This window comes from Dioscorea cayenensis, chromosome 19 (genome assembly GCF_009730915.1).
Source record: "Dioscorea cayenensis subsp. rotundata cultivar TDr96_F1 chromosome 19, TDr96_F1_v2_PseudoChromosome.rev07_lg8_w22 25.fasta, whole genome shotgun sequence".
In the NCBI taxonomy this organism is placed as follows: domain Eukaryota; kingdom Viridiplantae; phylum Streptophyta; class Magnoliopsida; order Dioscoreales; family Dioscoreaceae; genus Dioscorea; species Dioscorea cayenensis.
In genome coordinates, this window is record NC_052489.1 from 611,142 (window position 1) to 639,139 (window position 27,998).

The window sequence follows — 27,998 nt, forward strand, 5'->3', positions numbered from 1 at the left end:
ATATGGGATTGTAAAATACATAATTTACATGTAATACTCCCCTAAAATAATGCCACGAATTCTCACACTCCCCCTCAAACTGGTGAATAGGAATTTTCCATTCCCAGCTTGGATACAATATTCTCAAACACTAAGCTATTTAGTCCCTTAGTGAAAATATCAGCAACTTGTCTCTGCGTTGACACATAAGGAGTGCATATCAAGCCACTGTCTAACTTCTCCTTGATGAAATGCCTATCCACCTCGATGTGCTTTGTTCTATCATGCTGGACTGGGTTGTGAGCTATGCTTATTGCTGATTTATTATCACAATAGAGTCTCATAGGACCATCCCATTTAATTTTCAAGTCTTCTAGAATGATTTTCAACCATAGTAATTCACATATACCTTGTGCCATTGCACGAAATTCTGAATCAGCACTAGAACGGGCTACTACTCCTTGTTTTTTGCTTTTCCATGTCACAAGATTTCCACCAAAAAAGGTGCAATACCCTGACGTAGATCTCCTGTCAACTAGCGATCCGGCATAATCAGCATCTGTGTATGCTTCAAGTGTCATATCTCCATTTCTTTTGAACAAGATTCCTTTTCCTGGTGTTCCTTTAAGGTATTGCAAAACTCTGTATGCTGCTTGCAAGTGGACTTCTCTAGGATTATGCATAAACTGACTAATCATGCTTACTGCGTAAGCTATATCATGTCTAGTATGTGCCAAATAGATGAGGCGTCCTACAAGACGTTGATACGTTTCCCTATCAACGAGAACGTCTTCTTCTGCTTTTCCCAACTTAAGACTCGGGTCTATGGGTGTACGTACTGGTTTGCATGCAGCTTTACCTGTCTCCTTGAGCAAATCAGCAATATACTTTTGTTGGGATATAAAAATCCCTTTTCTGGAGTGTGCCACCTCAATTCCCAAAAAATACTTCAACCTTCCCAAGGTCTTAATCTCAAACTCTTTAGCCAAGCAATTTCTCAAGACCTGTTGCTCTGCCTCATCATCTCCAGTTAGTATGATGTCATCCACATATACTAGTAATGCCGTTACTCCTTTGGTAACTGAATGCTTAATAAACAATGTGTGATCCCCTTGACTTTGTTTATATCCCATGGCTAACATGACTTTTGCAAATCTCCCAAACCAAGCCCGAGGAGATTGTTTCAATCCATACAAAGCTTTATTTAGTTTGTATACTGTATTGGTAGTCACCTTTGTTTCATATCCTGGCGGAACCTCCATGTAAATTTCTTCCTTAAGATCCCCATGTAGGAATGCATTTTTTACATCAAATTGATGTAGCTCCCAACCACGGTTTGCAGCTAAAGATAAAATTACTCTAACAGTATTCATCTTAGCCACAGGAGCAAATGTCTCTAGATAGTCGATCCCATAAGTTTGAGTGTACCCTTTGGCTACCAGTCTTGCCTTGTATCTTTCAATCGACCCATCAACCCTATATTTCACTGTATAGACCCATTTGCAACCCACTGGCCTTTTTCCTGCTGGCAACTCTATCAAACTCCAAGTTTTATTCTTTCTTAGTGCCTCCATCTCCACATCCATGGCTTGCTTCCATTTTTCATTAGATAATGCCTCAGATAAGGTTGTAGGAATGGTGATGGTATTAAGGTTTACAAGAAAGGTTTTGAAGGTTGGTGAGAAGTTTTGAAAGGACATATAATTTGAAAGTGGGTATAATGGTGGCCTTTTTGGGCATGTTCTGGTTCCTTTCCTAATAGCAATTGGTATATCTTGATCTTCTTCATTATGCTGTACATGAGTTTCACTCTGCAAAGTAGGGAAATCAGAAATTGTTACCTCATTTGAGGGACCTAGGTCAGACTCTTGTATGTGCACAGATTGCGGATTTATCTCTTTCCGCCTCGAGTATACCAAATTTTTGCTAAATCGCACATCTTTAGGAGCAGATTCAGAATAAAAATCAGCATCAAGGACGGGTTCAGATTCTGGAATTTCTGGTTCAATAGGTTCAGATTCTGGAATTTCAGTTTCAGGAGGTTCAGGTTGAGGAATTTCAGGTTCATGATGTTTAAGAGGTTTAAGTTTAGTGTTATTGAACTCATGGTTGGATGGAAGGAAGAGATCAAACTCAGATAGACCGCCAAGAATGGGAATGGGTTCGTTATCTTCGTTGAGTCTCTCCCCCTGAAGATAAGATTGGGTGAAATAGGCTTCTTGCTCACAAAAAATGACATCACGGGAGACATAAAATTTTTTAGAAGGAGGATGATAGCATTTATACCCTTTTTGAGTTGATGAATATCCAACAAAGATGCATTTTAATGCTCTAGGATCTAACTTCCCACGATCTTGGCTATGGATATGAACAAAGGACACACACCCAAAGATGCGAGGTATAAGATTGTTTGTTGTGGACAGATTTGGGTAGAATGAAGAAAGCACCTCCATTGGACTTTTGAATCCTAAGACACGAGAGGGTAGTCTATTAATGAGATGAGTGGATGTGAGAACTGCTTCCCCCCAAAAATATTTTGGTACATTCTTCTGAAACAACAATGCTCGAGTTTGGTTTAAAAAGTGTCCATTTTTCCTTTCTGCAATGCCATTTTGTTGGGGTGTTTTGACACAAGAGGACTCATGAATTATCCCGTCTTCTTGACAGTAGGAAGTGAGGGTTTGATTGAAATAGTCTTTGGCATTGTCGGATCTAAGTCTTTGGATATTGACACCAAATTGATTTTTAACCATAGAAACAAAATTTGGGAACACATAACTAATATCAGACTTGTGTTTAAGCAAGAATACCCATGTAACTCGAGTGCAATCATCAATAAAGGTTACAAACCATCGTGCCTCTGACACATTTGAAATAGTTGCGGGACCCCATATATCAGAATGAACAAGATAAAAAGGAAAAGTGCTCCTTGTATTACTAATTGGAAAAGATACACGCTTGTGCTTAGCAAGTTCACACACTTCACAGTGAAGACTCTCAACATCTAGTTTTGCAAATAATGAAGGAAACAAAGATTTAATAATTCTAAAGGATGGATGACCTAACCGATAATGATATAAAATGATTTTTTTCTTATTTGATAGGACAGAATCAGACATGAAGGAGTAGGGAGATCTACTCTTAAATTTGTTTGACTTATTGGCTTCCTCGAGGTAGTAAAGACCATCCTGTTCTTTACCACTTCCAATCATCTTCCCCGAATCCTTCTCCTGAAATAAACAATGATTCGAGTGAAATATAACATTGCAGTGTAAATCTTGTGTGAGTTTATGGATAGACACTAGATTAGTGGATAGTTTAGGAACATGAAGAACATTTCTCAAGGTTATGCAAGGGTTTATTTTTACATCTCCTATACCGGCTACAGTTGCTAAGGATCCATCTGCGGTGGCTATTTTCTTATGGCTTGAGCAAGGAGAGTATGTGGTGAAGTGTTTGGATGAATGAGTCATATGGTCTGTGGCTCCTGAATCCATGATTCAAGATTGTTGAAATGGAGTTTTTGAGGCATTAAATCCAAATGAAAAAGGATGCGTACCTGAATATGCCAAAGTACATGTGCCTACAGGTTTTTCCATGTTGTTGAAGAATGTTCTCACCTTTTCCACTTCATCTTGATTGAGGCCCTTCAGTTCCTGTTTGTCTTCCTCTTGTGTTGCATTAGTAACAATATGAACCTGTCCATTACCCCTCGGCTGATATCCTTTTTGCCCCCACTCACGGCTAGGAGGCTTTCCATGCAATTTCCAGCACTTCTCCCAGGTGTGGCGCGCCTTTCTGCAGTAGGTGCACCATAATTCATCACGATTTTGAGGCCTAAATTGAATCCCTCTTCCAGTCTCAGCAATAGGCCTTTTTTCATTGTCAACCAAACCATGTTTTGCACCCCCAGCTACCATAGCAGAACCCTCTGCAGTTTGAGGATCAAGCATCAAGGTTCTCCTACTTTCTTCACTCCGAATAATGGCAACTACTTCATTAAAGCATGGAACTTTCTGTTTGCCAAGTATTTGGATTCTTACTTGATCAAACTCAGGATTTAATCCCACAAGAAAGTCATAGACTCTATCTTGTTCGATGAACTCTTTTAGTATAGCTGCATCATCAGGACACTTAGTCTGAATTACTCGATAATGATCAAGTTCTTGCCATAAAGACTTCAATTGGTTGGCATACTCTGTTACAGACTTACTTCCTTGTTTAGCAGCAATAGTCTTAACCTTCACTTCATACACTTGGGCTGCATCTTTAACTTTTGAATATGTTTGTTGAATTGCATCACAAATGTCTTTGGCTGTAGCCATGAACATCACTGTATCACTTATTTCAGGCATCATCGAATTCCAAAGCCACGCCATGATCAACGAGTCCTCTTCATCCCATGCTTCGAAACTTGCATCTCCTTGCTTCGGTCCCGTTCCTAACAAATGAGTGATTTTTCCTTTGCCTTTCAAGATTGTACGGATGAGTTGTGACCACTTAAGATAATTTTTCCCATCCAACTTGTAGGCAGCTTGAATGGTTTGCAATTCCACTGAAGATTGGGTTTTGATTCCTTCATCCGAGGACGCCACAATAACTGATCCAGTCTCCTTCATTTCTGCCATTGTTCTTCACTTCACCGTGCAGCAACAAGAATTTCCTATTAATTTCCCAGAAGGATTTGAACCTAGAGCTCTGATACCATCTTAAATCTTAAAGTTGATGATTCTATTCCTTTAACCTCACACTAATTACATATATAAAGAACATGATAAAGGATAATGAAAACTAACTCTAACAAAATTAGGAAACTAACTCTAACAGAAAATCCCACTGAATATGGGATTGTAAAATACATAATTTACATGTAATACTCCCCTAAAATAATGTCACGAATTCTCACAGTAACTAATGTTTTGTTTTAGGATATCTGGGCCAGTGTGCTGCAACGTAAGATTATTCATTAGAGAAATATTTTATTATCTGAGATGTACTGGGTCTTAATCCAGTAGGGAAAGTACATTATTCAAATGTTGTAGGGCCATTAATGTGGAGAACAAGAAATATTAACAACCCATGGCCCCATTACAACTTTATTTATGGTCGATTACCCATATCTTTGTGTACCTTTGTTGGATTTGGAATGCTGATTTATGTATTTATACTGTTATTGATGCATTCTGTTTCACAGCCAAATTATTTTTATTGTGCAACATGTGATATAATATTTGGTTTTGCACATTTTTCTTTATATCTGCTAATTTGTTTTCGTAAAGGTTTTGTTTATAGCACCAGTGTATGGTAAACGGAAAGTGCAAATTATGCTCCCTTCTGTGTCAAGTGATCATCTATCCACAAGTCAGAATAGTACAGAAAACAAATTATCTGCAAATATAGTTCAAGTAAAGAAAGCACGGCTAGAGAGTATTGTTAAACGACCTCCAAGATCAAGTTCAAAGGTATGATTTTGCTGCAATTACTGAGGTTTGCACTTTGCTGTGGCCTTATCAAAACTTTAAATTTCTAAAATATTACATGTATCATGCAGACATCAGACTCCACTCTAGGACCAAGAGAATGCATACTTCTGGTAGGATGGCAGTCAAGTGTTAGTGACATGATTCGGGAATATGATAACTACCTTGGACCTGGTAGTCTGGTGGTATGTTCAATGTACCTGTGGAAGTTGTTTATATGTGTCACAGCTGTGGTATACTTGGTATAAAATGTTGGTAAACTTTTGTTCTTACTGGTAAAAGGTTGCCTAGTGCACTAGGCTCCTGCCTTCTAGAAAAATTTGAGTTCCTTGCACTAGCCTAGTGCACTAAAAGCTGTGAGTTCATAATCATAGGATCATGTTATTTACTATCCTTTAATTTTTACTATTTTTAATCTGAAAGCCATCTGCTCTGTTTAGTATTTGAAGCAAGGTAATTATAGCTTTTGTAAATTTGCAATTATTTTCAACGTAAACATTTTTTCTTTCCTTTTTTTCGTGTGTGTTTGTAGGAAATTCTTTCAGAAGTTTCCGTTAGTGAAAGAAATAGTACAGTCAATCCTGTGGTTCCAAATCAGTTGAAGCATATTAAAGTTTCTCACAAGGTCTCTCTCTCTCTCTCTCTCTCTTATTCTTATTCTCATGTGGGTGGGTAGGTGTTGATGATATTAAACTGGTGTTTGATTGCAGGTAGGGAATCCTATGAATTACGAAACACTAAAGGAAACAATACTTAACATCAGGAATTCTGTTAAGGGTGCAAAAGATCTTCCCTTATCAATCGTTGTTATATCTGATAAGGAATGGATGGCTGGAGGTAATTGCAATGAAGACCATTTCTTTAAAATTCTTCTTGAAATGACCTTTTGTTTTATGTTCCTGTAGATCCATCTAGGGCAGATAAGCATTCAGCATATTCCCTTCTGCTTGCCGAAAGTATTTGCAGCAAACATGGAATCAAGGTTAGCAAAAACAGTCATCTGCTTCCATATAAAAAACCTTACAATAAATAGGAATTATTATACCAAAAACAGATAAGCATAATTTGAGGAATTCAAATTGATACAAACCAGTGATTATAAGAGCAAATCCCTAATTCTAAATTTTGGTTATTTAAATCACTAAGAATCTAGTATTTTTCCTTCCAACACTCTTCCTGAAACTGTTGGATAGATGCCAATCATTCCCAACTTGGTTTTATTCAACTCAAACTTTGTTCAATAATGCTTTGGTGAGTACATCTACTTGCTTCTTGTTGCTTTGTAGGTATGTAGTGCAGACTAATTGAACCACTATTGATTTGTGACTTGAAATTGCTGCCAATTCTCACATGTTTTTCATCCTATTGTGTTGAATGAGCTCACAGCACTCACATTGTAGGCAATGTCTGGTCTTATGGATAACAAATATATTAGCTTCCTTACTAGCTGTTATGCCTCTCCCTGTCTACTAGAGTTTGCTCTCAATGAAATTGTGTCTCCAATTTTGTTCTAGAGGAGTTCCAGCAGGTGTGCATACAAGTTTCCCTGTTTCCTTCAGGAGATCAAGAGTATCCTTCTTTTAACTAATGCAGATACCTTGTTTACTCCTAGCACCAAGAAAGTACGGAAGTTTTCCCGAAATCCTTAACTTGGATCTCAGTTTGTACGCATTTCTTGAGATTGTCAATCTCTAGAATATTATCTCTTGTGATTACTATGTCATCAACATATGCCATCAGACTTGATTTCATGCCATCATATGCTTGCTTCACAAATAATATATGGTCAACTTGCCCTTGCTTATAGCTAAGCTATCTCAAAGCATTGCTAAAATAAGCGAACCAAGCTTGAGAAGATTGTTTCAGACCATAGAGGGATTTCAACTTACACACAGTACCATGCTCCTTATCTCCTTCAAATTGCAGGTGGTAATTCCATACAAACCACTTACTCTTCTGCCAAAGAAGACAAAACTCAAAAATAGAGTTTAATTTGGCTACAAGTACAAATGTTTCTTCATAATCATTGCCATAGGTTTGAGTGTACCCTTGGACGACTAATCTCCTTTTGTTTCTCTCAACCTGTCCATTTGAACCCTTTATGGTGAAAATCCACTTGCATCTGATAAATTTCTTTTCTCTAGGAAGACTAACTCCCATGTCTTCATTTCTTCCATTACAACCACTTTCTATCTCAAGTTGCTCAAAGCATCTTGGGTGTTTTTGAGGACAATTGCACTATCACTTTTCGAAATACATGTTCTATATTTTTGCAATAGCTTGCAACAAGAGGTACTTTGAAATCGGATACTCAGTACAAGATCTTACAAATCTTACTCTTCTTATAGCAATAGGAACATCAAGATCATTAATTGTCATAGTACCTCTTTGTGGTGGAATTTCAGTAGAAGTTGCAGTTGGTTACAATGCTTTGTTTTTATGAGAAACTCTTGGTTTCTTTGAGTAAACATGAAGCTCACCCTGAACTTGTGGTTGTTCCGGTTCGCCCCCTTGACTAATTTCCTGAGTTGGCTTGAATTGAAGTGAAGACATTGTGAAGGTATAAATCATGGTGGAAGTACCAGTGGCGGTGGAAGAGAGGTGGGATGAGAAATAGATGGATATTGATGATTTTTTCATCTAATTTCTCTCTGTGAAAAGAAGCATTGGGGGTGATATCTTTGATGCTCAAGGAAGGTTGCATCAGATGAGACTATGAATTGTTTATGAGAGGGACAATAACACTTGCAACTTTTATATATAACAAATTTGCCAAGAAATATGCAGTGATTGCTCTGGGGTCTAGTTTTCACGGTTTAGATGCATATTATTAGCATAAACTATGCGACCAAAGACTTGGGTAAAAGTGAATTTAGGGCACGGAATGAGAGAATTATTTTTGTAAACAATGTAAAGGAGTGCAAAATTGAAGGGTTTTTTAAGAAAGCTGATTAATGAGGTAGGCACCAGTTAGCACATTCTCTCCCTAGAAGAAATGCAGAACATGAGTATTGAAGGGTATAAGCACATGAGCTTTGATGAAAATAACCATACTTAACAAGATAATCTTTAAGGTCATGTGCGAAATATTCTCTTTCATCATTGGTGTGGAGAATCTGAATTAATAATGGAAAATATTTTTGGGCAACTTTGTGAGCCTATTAGGAAATGAACCTTGCTTCAGATTTGTCTTTTAAACGATAGACCCAACATGTATGAGTGTGGTCATTGAGGAATGTAATAAGCCATCTTGAACCAGTGACATTAGAGGATCAAGTTAGCCCTCTAATATCACTATGGATAAGATGAAATGGTTTTAAACTGATTAGAATGAATGAACAATTCCCTTATTTATTTATTTTTTTGTGGATATATAAAATTCGCACTATAATGAAGAGAGATCTCTATTGAAAGCCAACTTTTGGTGACATGCTTTAGATAATAAAAAATTGGATGACTAGTGCATTTGTGCCACAAGATAACATTTAAATTGGAAACATTGGCATGGAAAATTCGTCAGAAATATTAGACCTTAAGGGAGAGCCATGTTGTTCCTCAGCATTGCGAAACATCTTCCCCAAAGACAGCTCCTGCAATTCACAATGAATAGGCCAGAAGGTTATTGAGCAATTTTGATTATCAGTTAGCTTAGTAACGTATAAGAGCTTATATTGTATAGTAGATAACTAAAGGATGACTTTGAATTGTAAATCATAGTATAGTCGCTTGTTCAGGCCGGTAACGGTAGAAGATTTTCTGCGTGCCACAGTGACTTCCATATCACCATCACACATTCTATAGTTGGCAAAAATATAAAAAGAACCAGTTATATGATTTGAGGCACCAGTGTCAACAATCCTTTCCTCACAAAATATAATTTTTAGATAAAAGATTTGTCTAGCCATAACTTTGTTGTGCGACAGTTGCTATAGAAGATGATTAATCATCTTCGAAGTCTTTGGTAGGTCAAGATGACTGCAGTAAACTCCTTGGTACTTTTATCTGCTCGGTTGTAAATATTACAGGAGGTGAATTGCTTTTTACATTTCTGTGGTAGATTCTGCAACATGTACTAACTTTCATTAACTACGAGTATTCCAATTTGTTGGCTTCCCATGAATCTCCCAGCATGTTTCTTTGGTATGATGAGGCTTATTGCATTCATCACATCACAACTTATTGTCTTTAAATTTTTTTATTTCTATTGTGTTTGAAGCAACCTGATTTATTGCTAGAGCATAACTAGGTTGAGTACTTTTAGTGTGGAAATTTAGTGGACTATGGAGCATAACTCTCTTCCACCTCTCTTCTCATCGAACTTCAGCAAATACTTATTGAATAGATGGAAGAGGGTTGGTACCAAGTATCCTCCCCTAACCTCATTTAGATCTCTGTATAGTCCTTGGAGAGCATCAAACAATCGCTCCTTTTTAAGCATTTTGTTGTGGAGTACTCAATCATCAGGGTAACACCAAGTCACTTCATAAAAGATCCATTTCTTGCCATAAATCGGTTAGAATATTGTTATACTCAGTTACTGGCCTTGTCCCTTGTTGAGGGTTATGAATTGCAGATCAAATTTCAAAGCATTACCCCAACTTCCTTTTTTTTTGTGGCAATTTTATAAAACAGTTATCTCCTTCCACTTTTAAGGCCCATGGAATTAATCAATCATGCCATCACAATTGAACTCTCTGCTTCCCATGTCTTGTAATGGGCATTACCACATTAGATTAGCTGGTGGAATAATCTCACCAATGAGATACCCGGTCTTCCTTTTCCCCTTTAATTATGAGCAACATGGATTGGAACCATCCGCGAAAATTGGACTCATTTAATTTTTGTTGAGTGAGTTGTAGGGAAGAAGTAATTTCAGAATTTTGGTTGGTTTGTGGGGCTTGAAAACTCATCATGGGCTAATTTGTAGAGGATTTGACCATTGAGGTTTTTTGAACCTTTGGAGCCAATTCAGTCATACGGTCAATCTTTTCTCCAGACTGCCACAACTTTTGCTACTGTAGCTCATGTTAATCACCACCACCCAAGCTTCGTGGTAGTTTTGTCATTCCTTCTCCTATGTTCACTCCTCACCGTTGAGGCGCTTTGTCACAGATTTGTTTATCCTTTGGTCTTTTCACATCATCAAGGTAGAGCTAGCTAGAGAGGATACAGAAACAAGAGGGTGGAAAAATTGCAACACTGACTCAGAGAAACTGGTCAGTGCCAATGGATAATGCTGGTAAGATCACTCAGCTCGGATGTCCCAAAAATGGTAGCTTTTAAATACTTCTTTGTCTCATTCTCTCTCATGTGAAAAACTTACAATATATAAAAAATTATCCTACCAAAAATAGATGGCGTAATTCTAGGAATTTAAATTGATACAAATTAGTGATTTTAGAAGTAAATCTTTAATATGAAATTTTGGTTATTTGAATCTCTAAGAGTCTGGGATTTTTCTTTTTATCCAATAATTAGTACTCTTTAGATGCCCCCAAACCTTGCATTTGATTCTTTTTTTCTCAAAGATATTTTGGTCTTGTCAAACGAGAAAAAAAAGGAGAATTATCACTTTTAAGGCATCCAAAGTTATCCCTTCTCTGAGGGAACCTTGGATTTTCAAACCTGTGTTATTTAAAGAACAAATCTATTTTTGGAGTGTTTACCTGGATCAAGAAATCACATATTAGGAAGTTCTCTGTTTGGCTTTCTTCTGTGTGATATATTTTCTAGCATGTATGGTATATTGTTCATGACCTTTTGAAGCATAATTTGCATATACATTATTTAATGGTTTGTGCAAACATAATCATTTATTGGAACAACTAAGCTATTATTGTTTATTGGACGGTAAATGCACATTATTGTTCTCTGTTGCAAAATTTGAAGCTTGAACACATTCTGTAATTGTGTTCCAAGGCCAGTTGATCAGATAGTTCCACTGTTGAGTGCCACTCTACTAATTGTGTATTTTATGCAGGTTGAAAACTTTGTTGCTGAGATTGTTGACTCAAAATTGGGTAAACAGGTAGTTCTTTAATTGTATCTGCCTTCTAAAAATTATAACATCCTTGCGACGTCCTGATTGATTCAGTTCATTCTTTTCTTTAAATGATAATTCCATCATATTCTGTTATGTCCCCAGATATCAAGTATAAGGCCAACCCTTTCATTTATTGGTGCAGAAGAGGTTATGAGCCTTGTAACAGCTCAAGGTTTACAACAATAATTTCACGTTGTTATTATTATTATTATTATTATTATTATTATTATTATTATTATTATTATTATTATTTCTTTTATTCATCTGTAAAATAAAATTTTTGTAAAGAATCTTATGAGAAGTACCTCTCTTCTTGTGTTCAATAGTGGCTGAGAGTCGTGAATTAAACGAAGTATGGAAGGACATTCTTAATGCTGAGGGCGATGAAATATATGTAAAGGTAATGACAAATTTGATCTGAGATCATCGTTCGGCCACTAATGAAGTGACTTCACAAGAATGCAACTGAAAAAGCTCGTGTAGTTTAGATATTCTGCTTCCTGGAAAAGCTTCTAATTATGATGCTTAACTTCATAGTCTTAAGATTAAAAAGTTCCACAATTCTTTCTTTGCAGGATATCGGCTTGTACATGAAGCGCGGTGAAAATCCTTCATTTGCAGAGCTCACAGAAAGGGCTCTTTTGCGCCGTGAAGTTGCTATTGGCTATGTGAAAGATAACAAGAAGGTATTAGCCTTTTTTATCATGCTTTCTGTTTTACACAGTTTGAGTTTCTGAGAACAATGTCAGACTCTGATACAAACATTTTTCGACTTGCAGGTCATAAATCCTATCAACAAGACACAACCGCTTCAATTTGAAATGACGGATTCATTGATAGTTATATCGGAGCTTGAAGGTGAATAATACTCTGATCAAGTGAATTAAATGAACTGTTCTCTGTTGGATTAAACCAAGTGATAAGAAGAGACAATTCATCATCGGTTGGGAAACGGAATAGCGGCTTCTGTCAAAATGCTGATGAACTATGCCGAAGAGGAAAAAAAAAATAACCATGATGAGCAGAGCAAGAATTTTGATTTATTGTTAGGCTGGAAAGTTAAATGAACATGTAGTCTAGCATCTTGCTCTGTGATACAGTCATTGGCTTTTTTGAATTTTTTATTCTTCTACTGGGAAATCTACAACAATAGTTTCCTCTATATATATATATATATATATGTGTGCCAATAGATCATGTGCGGACGTCCCTAGAACATCCGCATATGTATATATATATATGGCAATAGATCATTTGCAGATGCCCTTAGAACGTCCACAGATAAAAAGTACAGTGTCCAAATAAGGGTGAATGGATATGATTTATTATATTATTGTTGCGATTATGATTTAATGATTGAGATTAGAATACTATGCAATTCAATTTTTATTATTTTTAACATTGTTTATCTCATTTTTGTACTGTTGTTGATAGTGTTGTTTATAAATTATTGTTCATTGGAATGGATAATCTAAAGTTAGATTCAAATCCAACCGTTGATAGATGAATTAATTATCTGTAAACATTCGTAGATGACTGGTCCTTTATATATATATTACCTTGCAGTAAAGACAGTAAAGATTGTTAAAGAGAATAACAAAATAGTGCAGGGTGCAATTGTACTAGTCTCTTCTCACTGTTATTGTATTTATTTATTATTTATTATTGAACTTGTCGTTACATTCAGGCTTATGCGTCTATTTGACATTTGTAATATATATATATATATATATACTTTTATAAACATAAAGTTAGTTATCCACAATTTTGGTTGAGGCCAGAAAGGAGGAATGCTGGCAAACCAGAAAACACTGGACGGATTATAAGGTGGAGATGTCAAATAAAATTTAATCAACATCACAACATGTATGCGTTTTTTTTAATTATGTTGGAAAAAGTTTATTTATTATGAACAAATCCCTAAACCCTTATACAGTTATACCTGAACCCTCCTCATATAAAAGTATATATGGTAGTAGTTATATATACTATTTTAAGTGGAAGGTCAAATGCAGACATCTTGACACATTATATTGTTTGAGACACATTTCAGGTCAAAATTGTCTCGGTTGTTTTTATTTTTTATTTTTTTATTTTTTTTGGGAAAAAAAATGTTGGTTAGATATCTCCATTATGAGACACATTATTAATGGGTAATTTTAATTTTAAAAGCCATTATTCATGAATATATGGTTTGTGTTATAAACAAATATTTTAATGGATGCCTACCGTAGCAATTTCACTGTAGCAGCCGACATTATTATAAAGAACTTCTAGAGATTCGTAGTGTACCCGCCCATGTGGATCGTAGCAGCACGTCTAGATCATACTATTCCACTAACTGCAGTATTTTTGGACCGTCGGATCGAATCGATCCCGGCCGCTCATTCAACTCTCAGTAACCCTATAAATACCCCTCATTTTTGTATACTTTGGAAGATATAGAGAAGAGAAAGAAAAAGAGAAATAAAAGAAGAGAAGAAGAAGAACTTAATTCTTCGGGGTTTTTGGGTTTTTGGTAAATACTCCGCTCTCTATTCTTATTACTATCTTTACATTTATAACATATATATTCTTAACACGTTATCAGCATCGAATTTGCTCATATGATTTTTAATTTTCTTTGACTCATCTAATATATATGTTATATATGTGGAATCCATTTCTAACACTCGAATGCGGGGAAGGATCGACGGGTAATATAATACTAGCAAACCATAGATTTTTATTCACCAACAATACATAAGATTTTTCTTAGAAGCATACATAAAAAAACATACATGATCTAAAAGCCACTAAGGCTAATATTGCCAGTACTTTTAAAATAAACAAGAAAAACACTAATATTATTATTACAATGAAGTTTTCCACCAAATCTAAATTATCAAGCATCATCTTTTCCTAAGTTTTCACGGCAACCCTCTCTCCGGCGATCGTTGACAAAACCTGGTAAAGATCTGTCGAGCCCCTTTTTCTCTTCTCCGTCGCCCTACTCCGCCGGCCCCTTCGAGTTTCTCCGTCGGCGACTCGGCCGGCCTTTTTCCGTCGGCCCCCTACTTTCTTCTCTCCCCTATCTTTACTTCTTCTTCCCTTTTAACTTATAATCACTTTCAAACAAATTTTAATTCCCAATGCTGCAATAATTGCAGCGTATGAACAGTATCGTATACATGAATAGTACCATACATAAACAAGATCTAGTATATATGAGCAAAGTATAAATGCTTTTATATTTTTATTCGTACTCTCGCTCTAATTACATGTCTGTATTATTATTTTTGAAGAGAAAAATGGCAAATATTGCAAAAAGAGAATTTGAGGCCCTTCAAATCTCGGGGAGCAATTATATATCCTGGAGCCTCGATATCAAGCTCCATCTGAAAGCAAGAAACCTGAGCAAAACTATTGAGGCTAATAACAATGAGCCTAGTGATAATAAAGCGAAGGCCTTAATATTTATAAGGCATCATATTGATGATGGCTCGAAGAATGAATACTTGACCATTGAGGATCCACGGGGAATTGTGGTTATCCCCGAAAAAAAGAGATTTGAACATCTCGTGAATGGTCTACTTGCCCAAAAGCACGCAATGATTGGTCAAGCCTCGGGGTTTCAAGATTTTTAAAAGCGTGCGAGAATATAATTCCGAGCTATTTAAAATTGTTTCAAGATTGCGTCAGTGGAGAAACAAAGTGATGGGAAGGAATGATGCTCGAGAAAACATTTACAACATTTCACGCATCGAAATGTTATATTACAACAACAATATAGAGAAAAGAATTTTTTTCAAAAATTCTCTGAATTAATTTCTTGTCTCTTTGTGGCGGAGCAAAAACAATGAATCGTTGATGCAGAATCATCAATCTCGACCATCCGGATCGAGACCACCGCGAAATTAATTTTTGGGCAAAGAAGATGGGCGTGGTCGCGGTGCTAGTTTTAAAAACCGCGGTGGACGAGGAAATTATGGTGGTCGAGGACTACGCGGTCGTGGTGGGGGCCGAAATAATATCGGACCACGCGATAATGAATTGATGTACATCAGCAAGCAACAAAAGCCACAAGATGGGGTTAGAGACAAAGAAAGATACATGCTATCATTGTGGCTCGGAAGGTCATTGGTCCGAAATTTGCAGGGACCCTCAAAAAACATTTTTGTCCATCTTTACCAAGAATCACTTAAAAACAAGAAAGGTAAAGATATTGAGACAAATTTTCTGTCGACAACCCCATAGTTGATCCAATTGAGGATAATTCCATAAATAATTTAAATGTAACCGAAAAATACATATTTAGATATGTCGATTTCCTTATAGACTAGTTTGTAATATGTTTTTTTATGTTTTTATTAAATTATGTTTTTCTTTTGTTTTTGTTAGAATATGGTCGATGATGAATGCATTATTGATTCGTGGGACAACGCATACTATTTTGACTAGAAAAAAATATTTTTATATCCTTATCAATGAGAAAGGCATATATAGCCACAATAAGCGAGGGTCATCGGACTCGGTTGAAGGTTCGGAGAAGCGAGCATTGATGTTGCCAAATGGAACATCCTTGCGGATGAAAAAAATGCTCTCTATTCCCCTAAGTCTAGGAGGAACCTTTTAAGCTTTAAAGATATACGTCTCAATGGATATCATTTAGAGACGGTTGATAAGGAAGGAAAAGAATATCTTTATATTACACAAGTTATTTCATGCCAAAAACGTGTACTTGAAAGCTTTCCCTGTATATCTTCAGGATTATATTTTACACGTATTAAAGTGATGGAATCACATACGGTATTAACCCGGAAGATTAATGACCCAGAGATATTTAAAATATGGCATGAAAGACTTGGACATCCGGGTGCTATTATGTTGCGCCGGATTATTACTAGTTCTCATGGACACCCACTGAAGGATTATAAAATCCTAACACATAATGAATATGCATGTTCAGCATGTTCAATGGGAAAGCTAATAACTAGACCTTCTATAACAAAGGTGGCTGGTGAATCTCCTAAATTTTTAGAAAGAATACAAGGAGACATTTGTGGACCAATACATCCGTCATGTGGACCATTTAGGTATTTTATGGTTTTAATCGATGCATCGACTAGATGGTCCCATGTTTCACTTCTGTCTACAAGGAATGTAGCATTTGCAAGGTTATTGGCACAAATTATCGGGGCTTAAAAGCACAATTTCCAGATTATCCCATAAAGACAATTCGTCTTGATAATGCTTGTGAATTTTTCATCAAAATCATTTTTATGATTATTGTATGGCAGTTGGAATACATGTTGAGCATCCAGTAGCTCATGTACATACCCAAAATGGGTTAGCGGAGTCATTTATTAAAAGACTCAAGATTATTGCCCGTCCAATGTTATTAAGGACGAAACTGCCTACAAGTGCGTGGGGTCATGCTATTTTTGCATCTTTCGCAGACTTTTAATACTGGATCCGACCCACTCGCATGTAATTTATATTCACCACACCAACTTGTTATGGGTAAAGAGCCTGATATTTCATATATAAGAATATTTGGTTGTGCAATATATGTGCCAATACCACCACCAAATCGTACAAAAATGGGTCCACAACGCAGACTTGGTATATACGTTGGTTATGATTCCCCTTCAATTATACGATATTTAGAACCATTAACTGGGGGATGTATTTATCGCAAAATTTGCAGATTGTCATTTTGATGAAAGTCTGTCTTCCCCTGCATTAGGGGAGAAATGATTACTCAAAATGAGCCAAAAGAAATTGAATGGAATGCATCACGATTACATACATATGATCCTCGTACAAATGAATGTGAACTTGAAGTTCAAAGGATCATTAAATTGCAAAATATTGCAAATGAAATACCTGATGCATTCACTGATACTAAAATGGTAACTAAATCATATATACCAGCTGCGAATGCTCCTGCAAGAATTGAGATTCCTAAGAATCCATTGAAAGAAAATCAAGTAGAAAATAAATCACGACAAAAACGTGGAAGACCAATTGGTGCCAAAGATTCAGATCCTAGAAAAAGGAAGCAGAAAAATAAAGATAAAGATCTCCCATGTGAAAAGGGAGAGGAAATTATAAAACCCTCAGAACAAGTTAATGAAGAATCAATGGGGGATGATATTTCTGAAAATGTTGAAAATTCAATTTGCTATGTAGATGATGGTCAAAGATTGAATCGGCATGAGACCGAAATAAATGATATATTCATCTACAATGTGGCTACAGATATAGAAATAAATACTGATAATGATCCAGAGTCACGATCCATTGAAGAATGTCGACAAAGAAATGATTGGCCAAAATGGAAAGAAGCTATCCAGGCTGAGCTAAATTCCCTATCAAAACGTGAGGTGTTTGGGCCGATAGTGCCAACACCGGAAGGGATAAAACCGATCGGTTATAAATGGGTGTTTGTGAGAAAAAAAGAAATGAAAAATAATCAAATTATGAGATACAAAGCAAGAGCGGTTGCTCAAGGTTTTTTTCTCAAATGCTCGGTATTGATTATGAAGAGACATACTCTCACGTAATGGATGGAATTACTTTTTCGATTTTTTTAATTGCCATGGCGTAGTAATAAATTAGATATGCGAGTTGATGGATGTTGTCACGAGCATATCCGTATGGATTACTTGAAAAATGACATATATATGAAAATCCACGAAGGATATAGAAAAAAACAAACATTACAAATAATCATCATTTATACTCTATTAAATTACGAGAGATCTCTTTATGGGTTAAAAACAATCCGGACGGATGTGGTATAACCGTCTCGATGAATATCTTATAAAAAGAAGTATACCAAAAATGATAGTATATGTCCATGTGTGTTTATTAAAAAGTTATACTAACGGTTTTGTTGTGATAGCGATATATGTGGATGATTTAAATCTTGTAGGCACTCCTTACGAAATTGCAATGCTAGACATCATATCTCGAAAAAGAATTTGAAATGAAAGATTTGGGAAAAGACCAAATTACGTCTAGGGTATACAAATCGAGCGGTTATCCTCGGGAATATTTGTGCATCAATCAACCTATACGTGAAAAAGGTCTTTGAAGAGATTCGATATGGAGAAGGCTTATCCATCTGAGTGCATGATGGTCGTCCGAACTCTTGATGTTCGAGAAAGATCCATTTCGCCCAGCCGGAAGAAGGAGAGATCATTCTTGGTCCAGAAACTCCATATTTAAGTGCAATCGGTGCATTAATGTATCTTGCAAATAATACGAGACCCGGATATAGCTTTTTGCGATAAATCTTCTAGCAAGATACGGTTCTACAGCGACACGAAGACACCTGGAAAGGAATAAAAGATGTGCTACGTTATTTACGAGGAACTACGGATCCGGGTTTATTCTATCGACATGAGTCTTCATCCAACCTCACGAGTTTCTGTCGATCTTTGGGTATCTGTCGATCCTCATAAAGGGCGATCTCGAGGGCCCGGATACATGTTTTTCTTACAATGGTACATCTATCTCATGGCGTTCCACAAAACAAACTCTTCATGCTACTTCATCAAATCATGTCTGAAATTCTAGCTCTCCATGAAGCAAGTCGTGAATGCCAATGGTTACGATCTATGATTGGGCATATCTGATCATCCCTGCAAATTACCATCGAGTAACAACAAATGCTACGAGTAATTTATGAAGACAACAATGCTTGTATTTCTCAAATACAAGGAGGTTATATTAAAGGTGACGAGCGAAACATATATCACCAAAAATTTTTCTACACTCATGATCTCCAGAAAGAAGGCGTTATAGAAGTTCAAAAGATTCAATCCAGTGAGAATCAAGCTGATCTATTCACAAAATCACTTCCTAAGTGCATTCACCAAAGACTTATATACAAAATCGGGATGAGAAGACTTAAGGATGTAAATACTTCTGATATGAGTTAAAAGTTATTTATTTGAGGGAGGAGACTCTTTTTTCCCTTCGCATGAGGTTTTTTGTCCCAATGGGTTTTTCGAGGCAAGGTTTTTTTAATGAGGCGATAACCCTCAAATGTGCCAAGGATAGTGTACTCTTTTTTCCTTAGCTAGGTTTTTTTATCCCATTGGGTTTTTTCCTAGCAAAGGTTTTTAACGAGGCATATCCTTTGGTTGTAAGCATCAAGGGGAGTGTTATAAACAAATATTTTAATGGATGCCTACTGTAGCAATTTTCACTGTAGCAGCCGACATTATTATAGCAACTTCTAGATATTCTTGTAGCAGTAGTAACAATCTATGCTGACCGCCCAGTGTAGCATGCATGGCATAGCCGATATTGTTACTTATTCCACCAACCAGGGTATTTTGGACCGTCGGATCGAATCGATCCTGGCCGTTCATTCAACTCTTGTAACCCTATAAATACCCCCTCATTTTGTATACTTTGGAAGATATAGAGAAGAGAAAGAAAAGAGAGAAATAAAAGAAGAAAGAAGAAGAAGAACTTAATTCTTCAGGGTTTTTGGGTTTTTGGTAAATACTCTGGCTCTCTATTCTTATTACTATCTTTACATTTATAACATATATATTCTTAACAGTTTGTATATTTATATCACCATTTAACATTCTATTTACCGTTTGATTTTTTATTATTAATATTTTTAACAATATGAACAAGCCTACTTTGTTGACTTCCACCACTAATATTTTGAAAAGGTAGATAAACATTATACTTCCACCACTAATGGATTGTTTTTTTTTTATTATTGTATTTTTCCTCTCATAATGTTTATTTATGGTGCATCTAAAAAAAACGTGGGCAAACCATTCAACACACATTAAATCTTCAACCATACGTTAAAATCAAACTCTTGATCTTATATAAAAGAGTGAATAACATTATCACTCATCTATTACGGTGATGATTCTATTGATAACTAGTAAAGTAATATATATATATATATATATTGATTATGAATGAGATTGTAATTGTTTATATTCAACCTTCTCTCTTTGATATGGACGACGTTCTCAATTTTTCATTAATCGATATTGTTTTTTTCTTCTCATCAAATTAACTTATATTATTGAAGAACTCATTTTCATTTTAATCATTGAATCATGAAGAAAAATTGAAGATTATATACATATTTGATTAATTTTGGTAACATAATAAATTTTCAAACACATATATATATACACAATTCCCTTCATTAATTGTTTTTTTGGTACTAGAGGATTTATATATTTCCATCCAGTGTATTTCCAATATTAATCCAATCTTAGTTATCAAGTTTTAATAATCTCACAAACACATATATTCTCAACAAAACTTAATTTTCATTTGCATGGATCTCAATTTATTTACATATTTGTATTAATAAAAAGGAAAAGAAAAAGGTACATCTATAAAACAAAACAAAGATCACCACCTCACCAAAATTAACTATATATCCCTCTCATTTAGTTTCTTATATTTTTCTTCTCCATTTCATGAGTTTGAACTCAACCCTCTTGCTTCACATCCCTTCATTATCCTCATCCTCTTGCATGAAGAGATAAACATCCTACAAATATCACAACAAAATCACATCATAAACACATATTTCTATAAATGCAAAATTATCATGTACATGATATATCTATGTGTATATACACAGACACACACACACACACACTCACCTCCAAGGAACATCTCCAACAAGCATCAAGTCACCATCTTTATCTTCATATGCAATTGCATATAATTCACCTAAAAATCATAAGAGAAATACAAGAAGAAAAGTTCAATCATCAAATAATAAACACACACATATATGTATATATTTCATATTTTTTTAAAAAGAAGTGTATATATATATACCTATGGAAAAACACTTGAACATGTCCTCCAAAGCAAGTCTAAGCTCTTCATAGCCTTGATAAACATTGAGATCTATTTTTCCTCAAGTATGGAGCACCATCCATGCTAACCTTCACGTAAAGTCCACCCTTCTGATCAACCTCTTTTTATAGCCTCAAAAACTCTTCTTCCTATATGACCTTATTGGTGGCCACCCTACTACTTGTGCCCCTGCCATGCAAAAATTATTTAATTTTATATATTAATACTCAAAAAAATTCAATCAATTAAATAAAACTCTTTCTAAACAACTCTTCCAAATAATTATAAAAAAATAAATAAATAACCAGTGACTCAAAAATCAGACTCACTTGGCTGCCGGTGAGGTATCGAGGCAGCTTTCGACTGATGCCGTCTCCGATGAGCTCCTTTTGTACTCACACTCATACTCAGTACTGTCCTCCGGCAATGCACGTTTGTTACCTCTAGACACCACCTGTGTTGGTATTACCTCCCTCACCGGTCCCCGGAGGCCCAAGTCTAAGTTCCGTTGCCTTTAAGTTATCGATATCGATATCATCACCATATCTTGTTCTGACTTCCATTGATCTAGATTTTTCTTTTTTGAGCTCAAAAACTTGAACTTGAAACTATATCAGATTGGTTTTGGAGAATGGATCTAAATGAATTATATATAGAAGAATTAAAGTATAGCTAAAGGTGAAGGAGAAGAAGAAAGAAGAAGGAGAATATAAAGAGGAAAGAGAGGAGGGAGACATGATTTGAAGTTAATTGGTGATGCAAGGAGTGCATGTAAATGGGACCGAGACAACGAAGTTTGTCTGTGGACTATGAGGCAACATGTCGGGCCTGACTTCTTGGACCACGTCAACTCGGTTTAACCGTGTTAATTAATGGCCCTTACGGTTAGGGCTTATTACTTAATTAGTTATATATATTGAGCCCGGCCCGTTTAATAAGATGGTGAGAGAACTCAACTCATACATATATATATTGAAATATCAAGAGGAGTTAAATTAATGAATTGGTGCTACTTAATAAATAAAACTATATATAAAAAGACATTAAAGATGATTAAACTTTGTTACTAGATAGTAATATATAATCTAGTGAACGAACAACGTATATATAGATGACTAATATTCGTAATTTTTTTTATAAATGTGATAAAAACAGTTAATTAAGGGTGGGGGTACAACGGAGAATTGAATATCCTGTTGCATGTGAATACTAATCACTCAATGATACAGGATTAATTAGGTTGTAAGTCTGTATTCATAATTGGGAGTATATATATATATTATACGTCTTTCATACTTGGATCAATGCTCATTGAATTAAAGACTCGTTTGCTATATTTGAAATTTCGAAACAAGATTTCGGGCTTAAGACCGGTCAACTCTAAGCGAGTTTTAAGCGAAGACTAGGTTGAGACTTGAGACAAGGCATGTGAACGGGCCATATATAAGATTGATACGGGTCGCAGATAGACACGGTTTGGGTGGGGAGACAAATGCATTGACATAGTAGTATGAGAGGTGGGTGGTCGTCCTGTTTCAAAGGGACACCATTTATATATATTATTATTGTTGTTGTTAATTAATTTTTTATTTTCTATATATATATACATATATTTATAATATGTGGATGTTGGGTGTGAGAAATGATGAATATGAAAAGAGTTGTCTGGTACTTGGATATTTTGTGATCTTAATGTTGATTTTTTAGTATATAATATGTATATGTTACTGGGAATGTGTGTGATTAATTACATGTTAGAACTGTTAGATGTTGATAAGAATGGGCATCATTTCATTAGGGCAAGAGGCCAATAAATAGATACAATGTGTATAAATACAGAAGTAGTTAGTATGTATAAACAGTAAGATACAAAGTATAGTATAAGTATATACTAGTCCTCTAACACCCTCCCTCAAACTCACGGTGGATCATAAACTGAGAGTTTGTCAATCAGAAACTGAAATCGAGAAACAGTATGTGCCTTAGTGAAAAGATCAGCAAGCTGATAGGCGGAGGCAACATACGGAAGAAGAATAGTACCAGCATCGTAATGATGACGAACAAAATGTAGAGCAACCTCAAGATGTTTGGTGCGTTCATGAAATACAGGATTGGCAGCAATTTTGATGGCACTCTGATTGTCACAGTAGATAGGAGTGGGAGTAGATAAAGAGACACCAAAATCCACCAAAATATGACGCAACCAAATAATCTCCTTGGCAGTGGAGGACATAGCACCATACTCGGCCTCGGCAGTAGAAAGAGCAACTGTGGTTTGTTTCTTGCTTTTCCAAGAGATAAGGGAATCTCCAAGGAAAATGCAGAAACCAGTGGTAGATTTGCGATCAGTAGAATCACCTGCCCAATCAGCATCACAATAGGCACGCAGCTCAAACGATGATGTGGCCGAGAAAAATAACGATCTAGTAAGAGTGCCACGGAGGTAACGAAGAACCCGCAGAAGTGCAGCATAATGAGTAGAGCGAGGAGCACTCACAAACTGACTGAGAACACGAACTGCATAAGCAATATCGGGTCGAGTGATGGTCAAGTAGACGAGAGCACCAACAAGAGCCCGATAACGAGTGGGATCAGTCAAAAGCTCACCATCAGATGAGGAGAGACGGTGATGTAATTCAATGGGAGTGGAAGCAGTGCGAATATCGGTGATGTCAGCTCGTCGAAAAATGTCAGAGATGTATTTCTGCTGAGATAACAAATAACCGCGACGAGAATAAGCAATCTCAAGACCTAGAAAGTAACGAAGGGGACCAAGATCTTTCATCTGAAACTCGGTGTGTAACTGCTGTTTCAGAGAAATAATAGTCTCGGCATCATCACCAGAAATAACCATATCGTCAACATATAAAAGAAGAATAGTGAGACCACGAGGAGTCTGACGAGTGAAGAGAGCGTAATCATGAGAGCTCTCTGTGAAACCAAGAGCAAGAATCACACTGCGAAAACGCTCAAACCAGGCGCGAGGAGCCTGTTTGAGCCCATAAATAGCTCGACGAAGATGACACACATGCTGAGGAGGATGTGAGAAACCGTGAGGAGGAGTCATATAAAACCTCCTCGTAAAAGATCTCCATGTAAGAAAGCATTGGTCACATCTAATCGATAGAGCGGCTACCCGACGTGTTGCAGACAATGAGCAAGAAGAAGACGAGCAAGTAGTCAACTTGGCTACGTGAGCAAAGGTCTCGTCATAATCAATGCCATACTCTTGAGTAAAACCACGAGCAACAAGACGAGCCTTATAGCGCTCAATAGTGCCATCGCTGGGTCTTAATCCTATAGATCCACCGACAACCGATGGGGAGTAACACCGTGAAGGAAGAGGAACGAGATCCCGTGTATGCATACGCTCAAGAGCCCCAAGTTCCTCTCGCATAGCCTCGCGCTAATGGGGATGTTGGGCGGCCTCACGATATGACGTGGCTCATGATAAGTGTGAACGGCAGCAAGAAAAGTCTGAAAATGTGGAGAGTAAGTAGAAGAAAGAGAAAGAGCATACCGAGCTGGAGGATGACGAACACGGTCTGGGTAACGACGAGGGATAGCAGGAGCATCTTCAGGGGAGGTGGGACTGGAGGAGGAGACGGGAGAAACACCTGAAGTATCAACATTTGCTGGGAGATGGGTAGAAGAAGGAGGAGAAATGCCAGAAGAAATGGTGGGTGAAGTTGTGGAGGCGGCAGGAATGTCAGAGAAGTCGGGTAGAATAACTAAAGGTTTGGGAGTAGGAAAAGAAGAGGAAGTCCTAAGAAAAGAAAGATCTGGAGGAGGAGAGGTAAAGAAAGTGGTATCTTCAAGAAAGGTAACATGACGAGAAATACGAAGACGACGAGAGGTAGGATCATAGCAGCGATAACCCTTGTGTTCAGAGCTGTATCCAAGAAAAATACACATCGCAGAACGCAGAGAGAGCTTAGTTCGCTCAGTGGAAGGCAGAAGTACAAAGCAAACACAACCAAATGTGCGAAGATGACCATAAGATGGGGAACAAGAGAACAACCGCTCATAAGGAGTAACACCAGAAAGAGTGGAGGAAGGTGTTCTATTAATAAGATAGATGGATGTAAGAATAGCTTCAGCCCAAAATTGTTGAGGAACAGAGGAGGCGAAAAGAAGGGCACGAGTAGTCTCAAGTATATGGCGATGCTTACGCTCAGCAACACCATTCTGAGCAGGTGTGTAAGGACAGGACTGCTGAGAAAGGGTGCCATGAGAGGAAAGTAAGGCACGGAAAGATGTAGAGAGATATTCTTGAGCTCCATCAGTGCGAAGGACCTTGATTCGTTTATCGAATTGAGTATGGACCATTTGTGTGAATTGAGAATAAATGGTGTAGACTTCAGAACGAGATCGCATTAGGTAGAGCCAGGTATATCTAGAAAAGTCATCAATGAAGCTTATGTAATAAGAGAATCCAGTGAGAGAAGAGGAAGGAGCAGGACCCCAAACATCAGAATGTACTAGATCAAAAGTGGAGTTGGAAAAGGAGTCACTAGATGGAAAAGGAAGAGCCGAATGTTTAGCAAACTTACAACCCATACAAGAAGATAATGAGCCAGAAGAGACAGAACCAAGACACCCTGAACTAGTTAATAGTTTCAGGCGAGCATTAGATACATGTCCTAATCGAGCATGCCAACGATCTAATGAACAAACAGAAGCAACAATAGCAGGAGTACATATGGAAGGAGAGGTAGATATAGGTAGATGGAGAGACTCAAGGTGATAAAGCCCGCCAACTCTACGCCCGGTCCCAATCCTCTGACCTGTAAGATGGTCCTGCACAGAACAGGCAGAAGAAGAGAAGGTAACAGTCAAACCATGATCTGTAAGCTGACTGACAGAAATAAGATTTAAAGCTAAACCAGGAACATGGTGAACTGAGGGAATAGTAAATGAAGAAGACTGAAGATGACCGGACTGCGTGACAGGAAGAAGACTTCCGTCAGCAGTACGAACACTCGAAACAGGGTGAGTACTAGAATGATGAACTAAGGTAGTAGCATCCGCAGTCATATGGTGAGTAGCACCAGAGTCTAAAATCCATAAGGAGGAAGACATACCAGAGGCAGCAGACATAACAGAGGAAGAGCTGGATTGCATGGCACGCTGCATGGCATGTAGTTGCTCTGTAAGCTTAGCAACCTGAGAAGCAATATCCCCGTAAGAATCGGGAGTCAAGGCCCTCGACAGAGCAGGCATGAGGTGAAGAAGGAACTCCAAAAAGACCGCTGAGGCGGACGATGCCGTGGATGCCGCCGCTGCCGCTGGCAAGCTTTGACATCGAGTCTTTGTATGGCCTTGTCGCTTGCAGTAACGGCAAAAAGGAGAGGATCCAGGAGAGGACAACGGAGCACTGGGAGTAAAGGTCCGAGAAGAGCGCGAAGATGTCGCAGCCAAGACTGTATCTGAGAGCCGTGGACGTAGATGATGAGAGTGCATGTAGCCTTGTCTCCTCACCATAACACTCGCGCACAACATCATCAAAGGAGGGAATTGGGTCTCGATTAAGTAATTGGGTCGCGAACAGTGCTCATAGTCGGACGCGAGACGCATCAGAAACTCAAAGGTTCGCTGTGTCTGGCGAGACTGAATGCGAGCCTTACAACACTTGCACGCCAAACAAGTGGAAGGCTCTAAAGAGTCAAGTTGTCTCCACAATGATCGCACTCAGAACATATTCCCCTGCATGCAGCGCTCCCGCTGCTGAACATAGGTGAGATCCTGTAAAATAGCATACTGGCGAGCAGAGCTGGACTGCTCAAACATATGACGCAGATGGGTCCACATAGCTAGGGCGCTGAAGATGCCCACTTTCCATGCGAATATCAACCTCGCATGATCGACGGATGATAGTATATCGTGCGATCGATCGCGGTAACCCATGAAGCAAAATGTACTCGCCGACTTTTTTTAGGAGGGGAGAGGTATCATCCACACGTCCAAATAACTCAGATCCAAGTAGAACGATACGTAGAAGTAGTGCATCATTCTTTATAATCGGAGCTATTTAGCTGACATCCACCGACTAAGAAAAATTTCGAGTAGTAGAAGCCATGTGGGCAGGTTTTTCGGTTTTTAGTAAACAACTATTAGTGAAATAACATCACATGAATGAGATAACATCACATGCAAACAAAATAAAAAATAAAATAATAATAATAATAATAACATCACATGCAAGCTTGTCTCCCATTATGTTTGGTCGGCCCAATTAGTGGAATGTCACCATCTTGTGAATAGGAACATCCACTATCATCACATGCAAAACAATGAATGCCATCAAGCTTGTTGACCAAATGAAGAAAGTTGCGATCATGCTGGCCAGCGGAAGGGACGATCGGCTTGTACGTGGATCTCAGTGGAAGCCTCGCCGATGAAGACTCTCTGATGTCCGAAACCACGGTGCTAGATGAACGGTAGGGATGGCCGGACTGCACAAGAGAAACTGAAGACGAGAAGAGTAAGAATGGTCGTCTGCAACGTGTATGATGGCGATGATGAGAAGGTACACGAGGACCGGAAGCAAGGAGCTGAAGAACTTGGAGGCGGTGGTCGGGACCAGGACAATGGCTCACAAGGCGTCAATGGCGGCAGTGGTGGATGATCAACGAGGAAGTGAGGAT

General features: G+C 37.4%; 1 protein-coding gene and 1 pseudogene across 5 annotated transcripts in view; one reads left to right on the top strand and one right to left on the bottom strand.

Moving 5' to 3' along the window:
• The window catches only part of LOC120249409 (putative ion channel POLLUX-like 2), a 25,721-nt gene extending 12,886 nt beyond the window's left edge, over nt 1–12,835 (top strand). For all 5 annotated transcript variants that reach the window (XM_039257903.1, XM_039257900.1, XM_039257899.1 and 2 more), the window contains 10 exons: nt 5,259–5,441; nt 5,531–5,644; nt 5,992–6,084; nt 6,170–6,296; nt 6,365–6,441; nt 11,440–11,487; nt 11,605–11,674; nt 11,829–11,902; nt 12,078–12,188; nt 12,282–12,835. In XM_039257903.1, the coding sequence (XP_039113837.1) occupies nt 5,259–5,441; nt 5,531–5,644; nt 5,992–6,084; nt 6,170–6,296; nt 6,365–6,441; nt 11,440–11,487; nt 11,605–11,674; nt 11,829–11,902; nt 12,078–12,188; nt 12,282–12,368 (984 nt within the window). In that variant the 3' untranslated portion in view covers nt 12,369–12,835. The remainder of the gene's footprint in view (nt 1–5,258; nt 5,442–5,530; nt 5,645–5,991; nt 6,085–6,169; nt 6,297–6,364; nt 6,442–11,439; nt 11,488–11,604; nt 11,675–11,828; nt 11,903–12,077; nt 12,189–12,281) is intronic.
• A 7,950-nt stretch (nt 12,836–20,785) lies between these two features.
• On the bottom strand, nt 20,786–21,914 carry LOC120250539 (annotated as a pseudogene).
• Between the last annotated feature and the right edge of the window lie 6,084 nt (nt 21,915–27,998).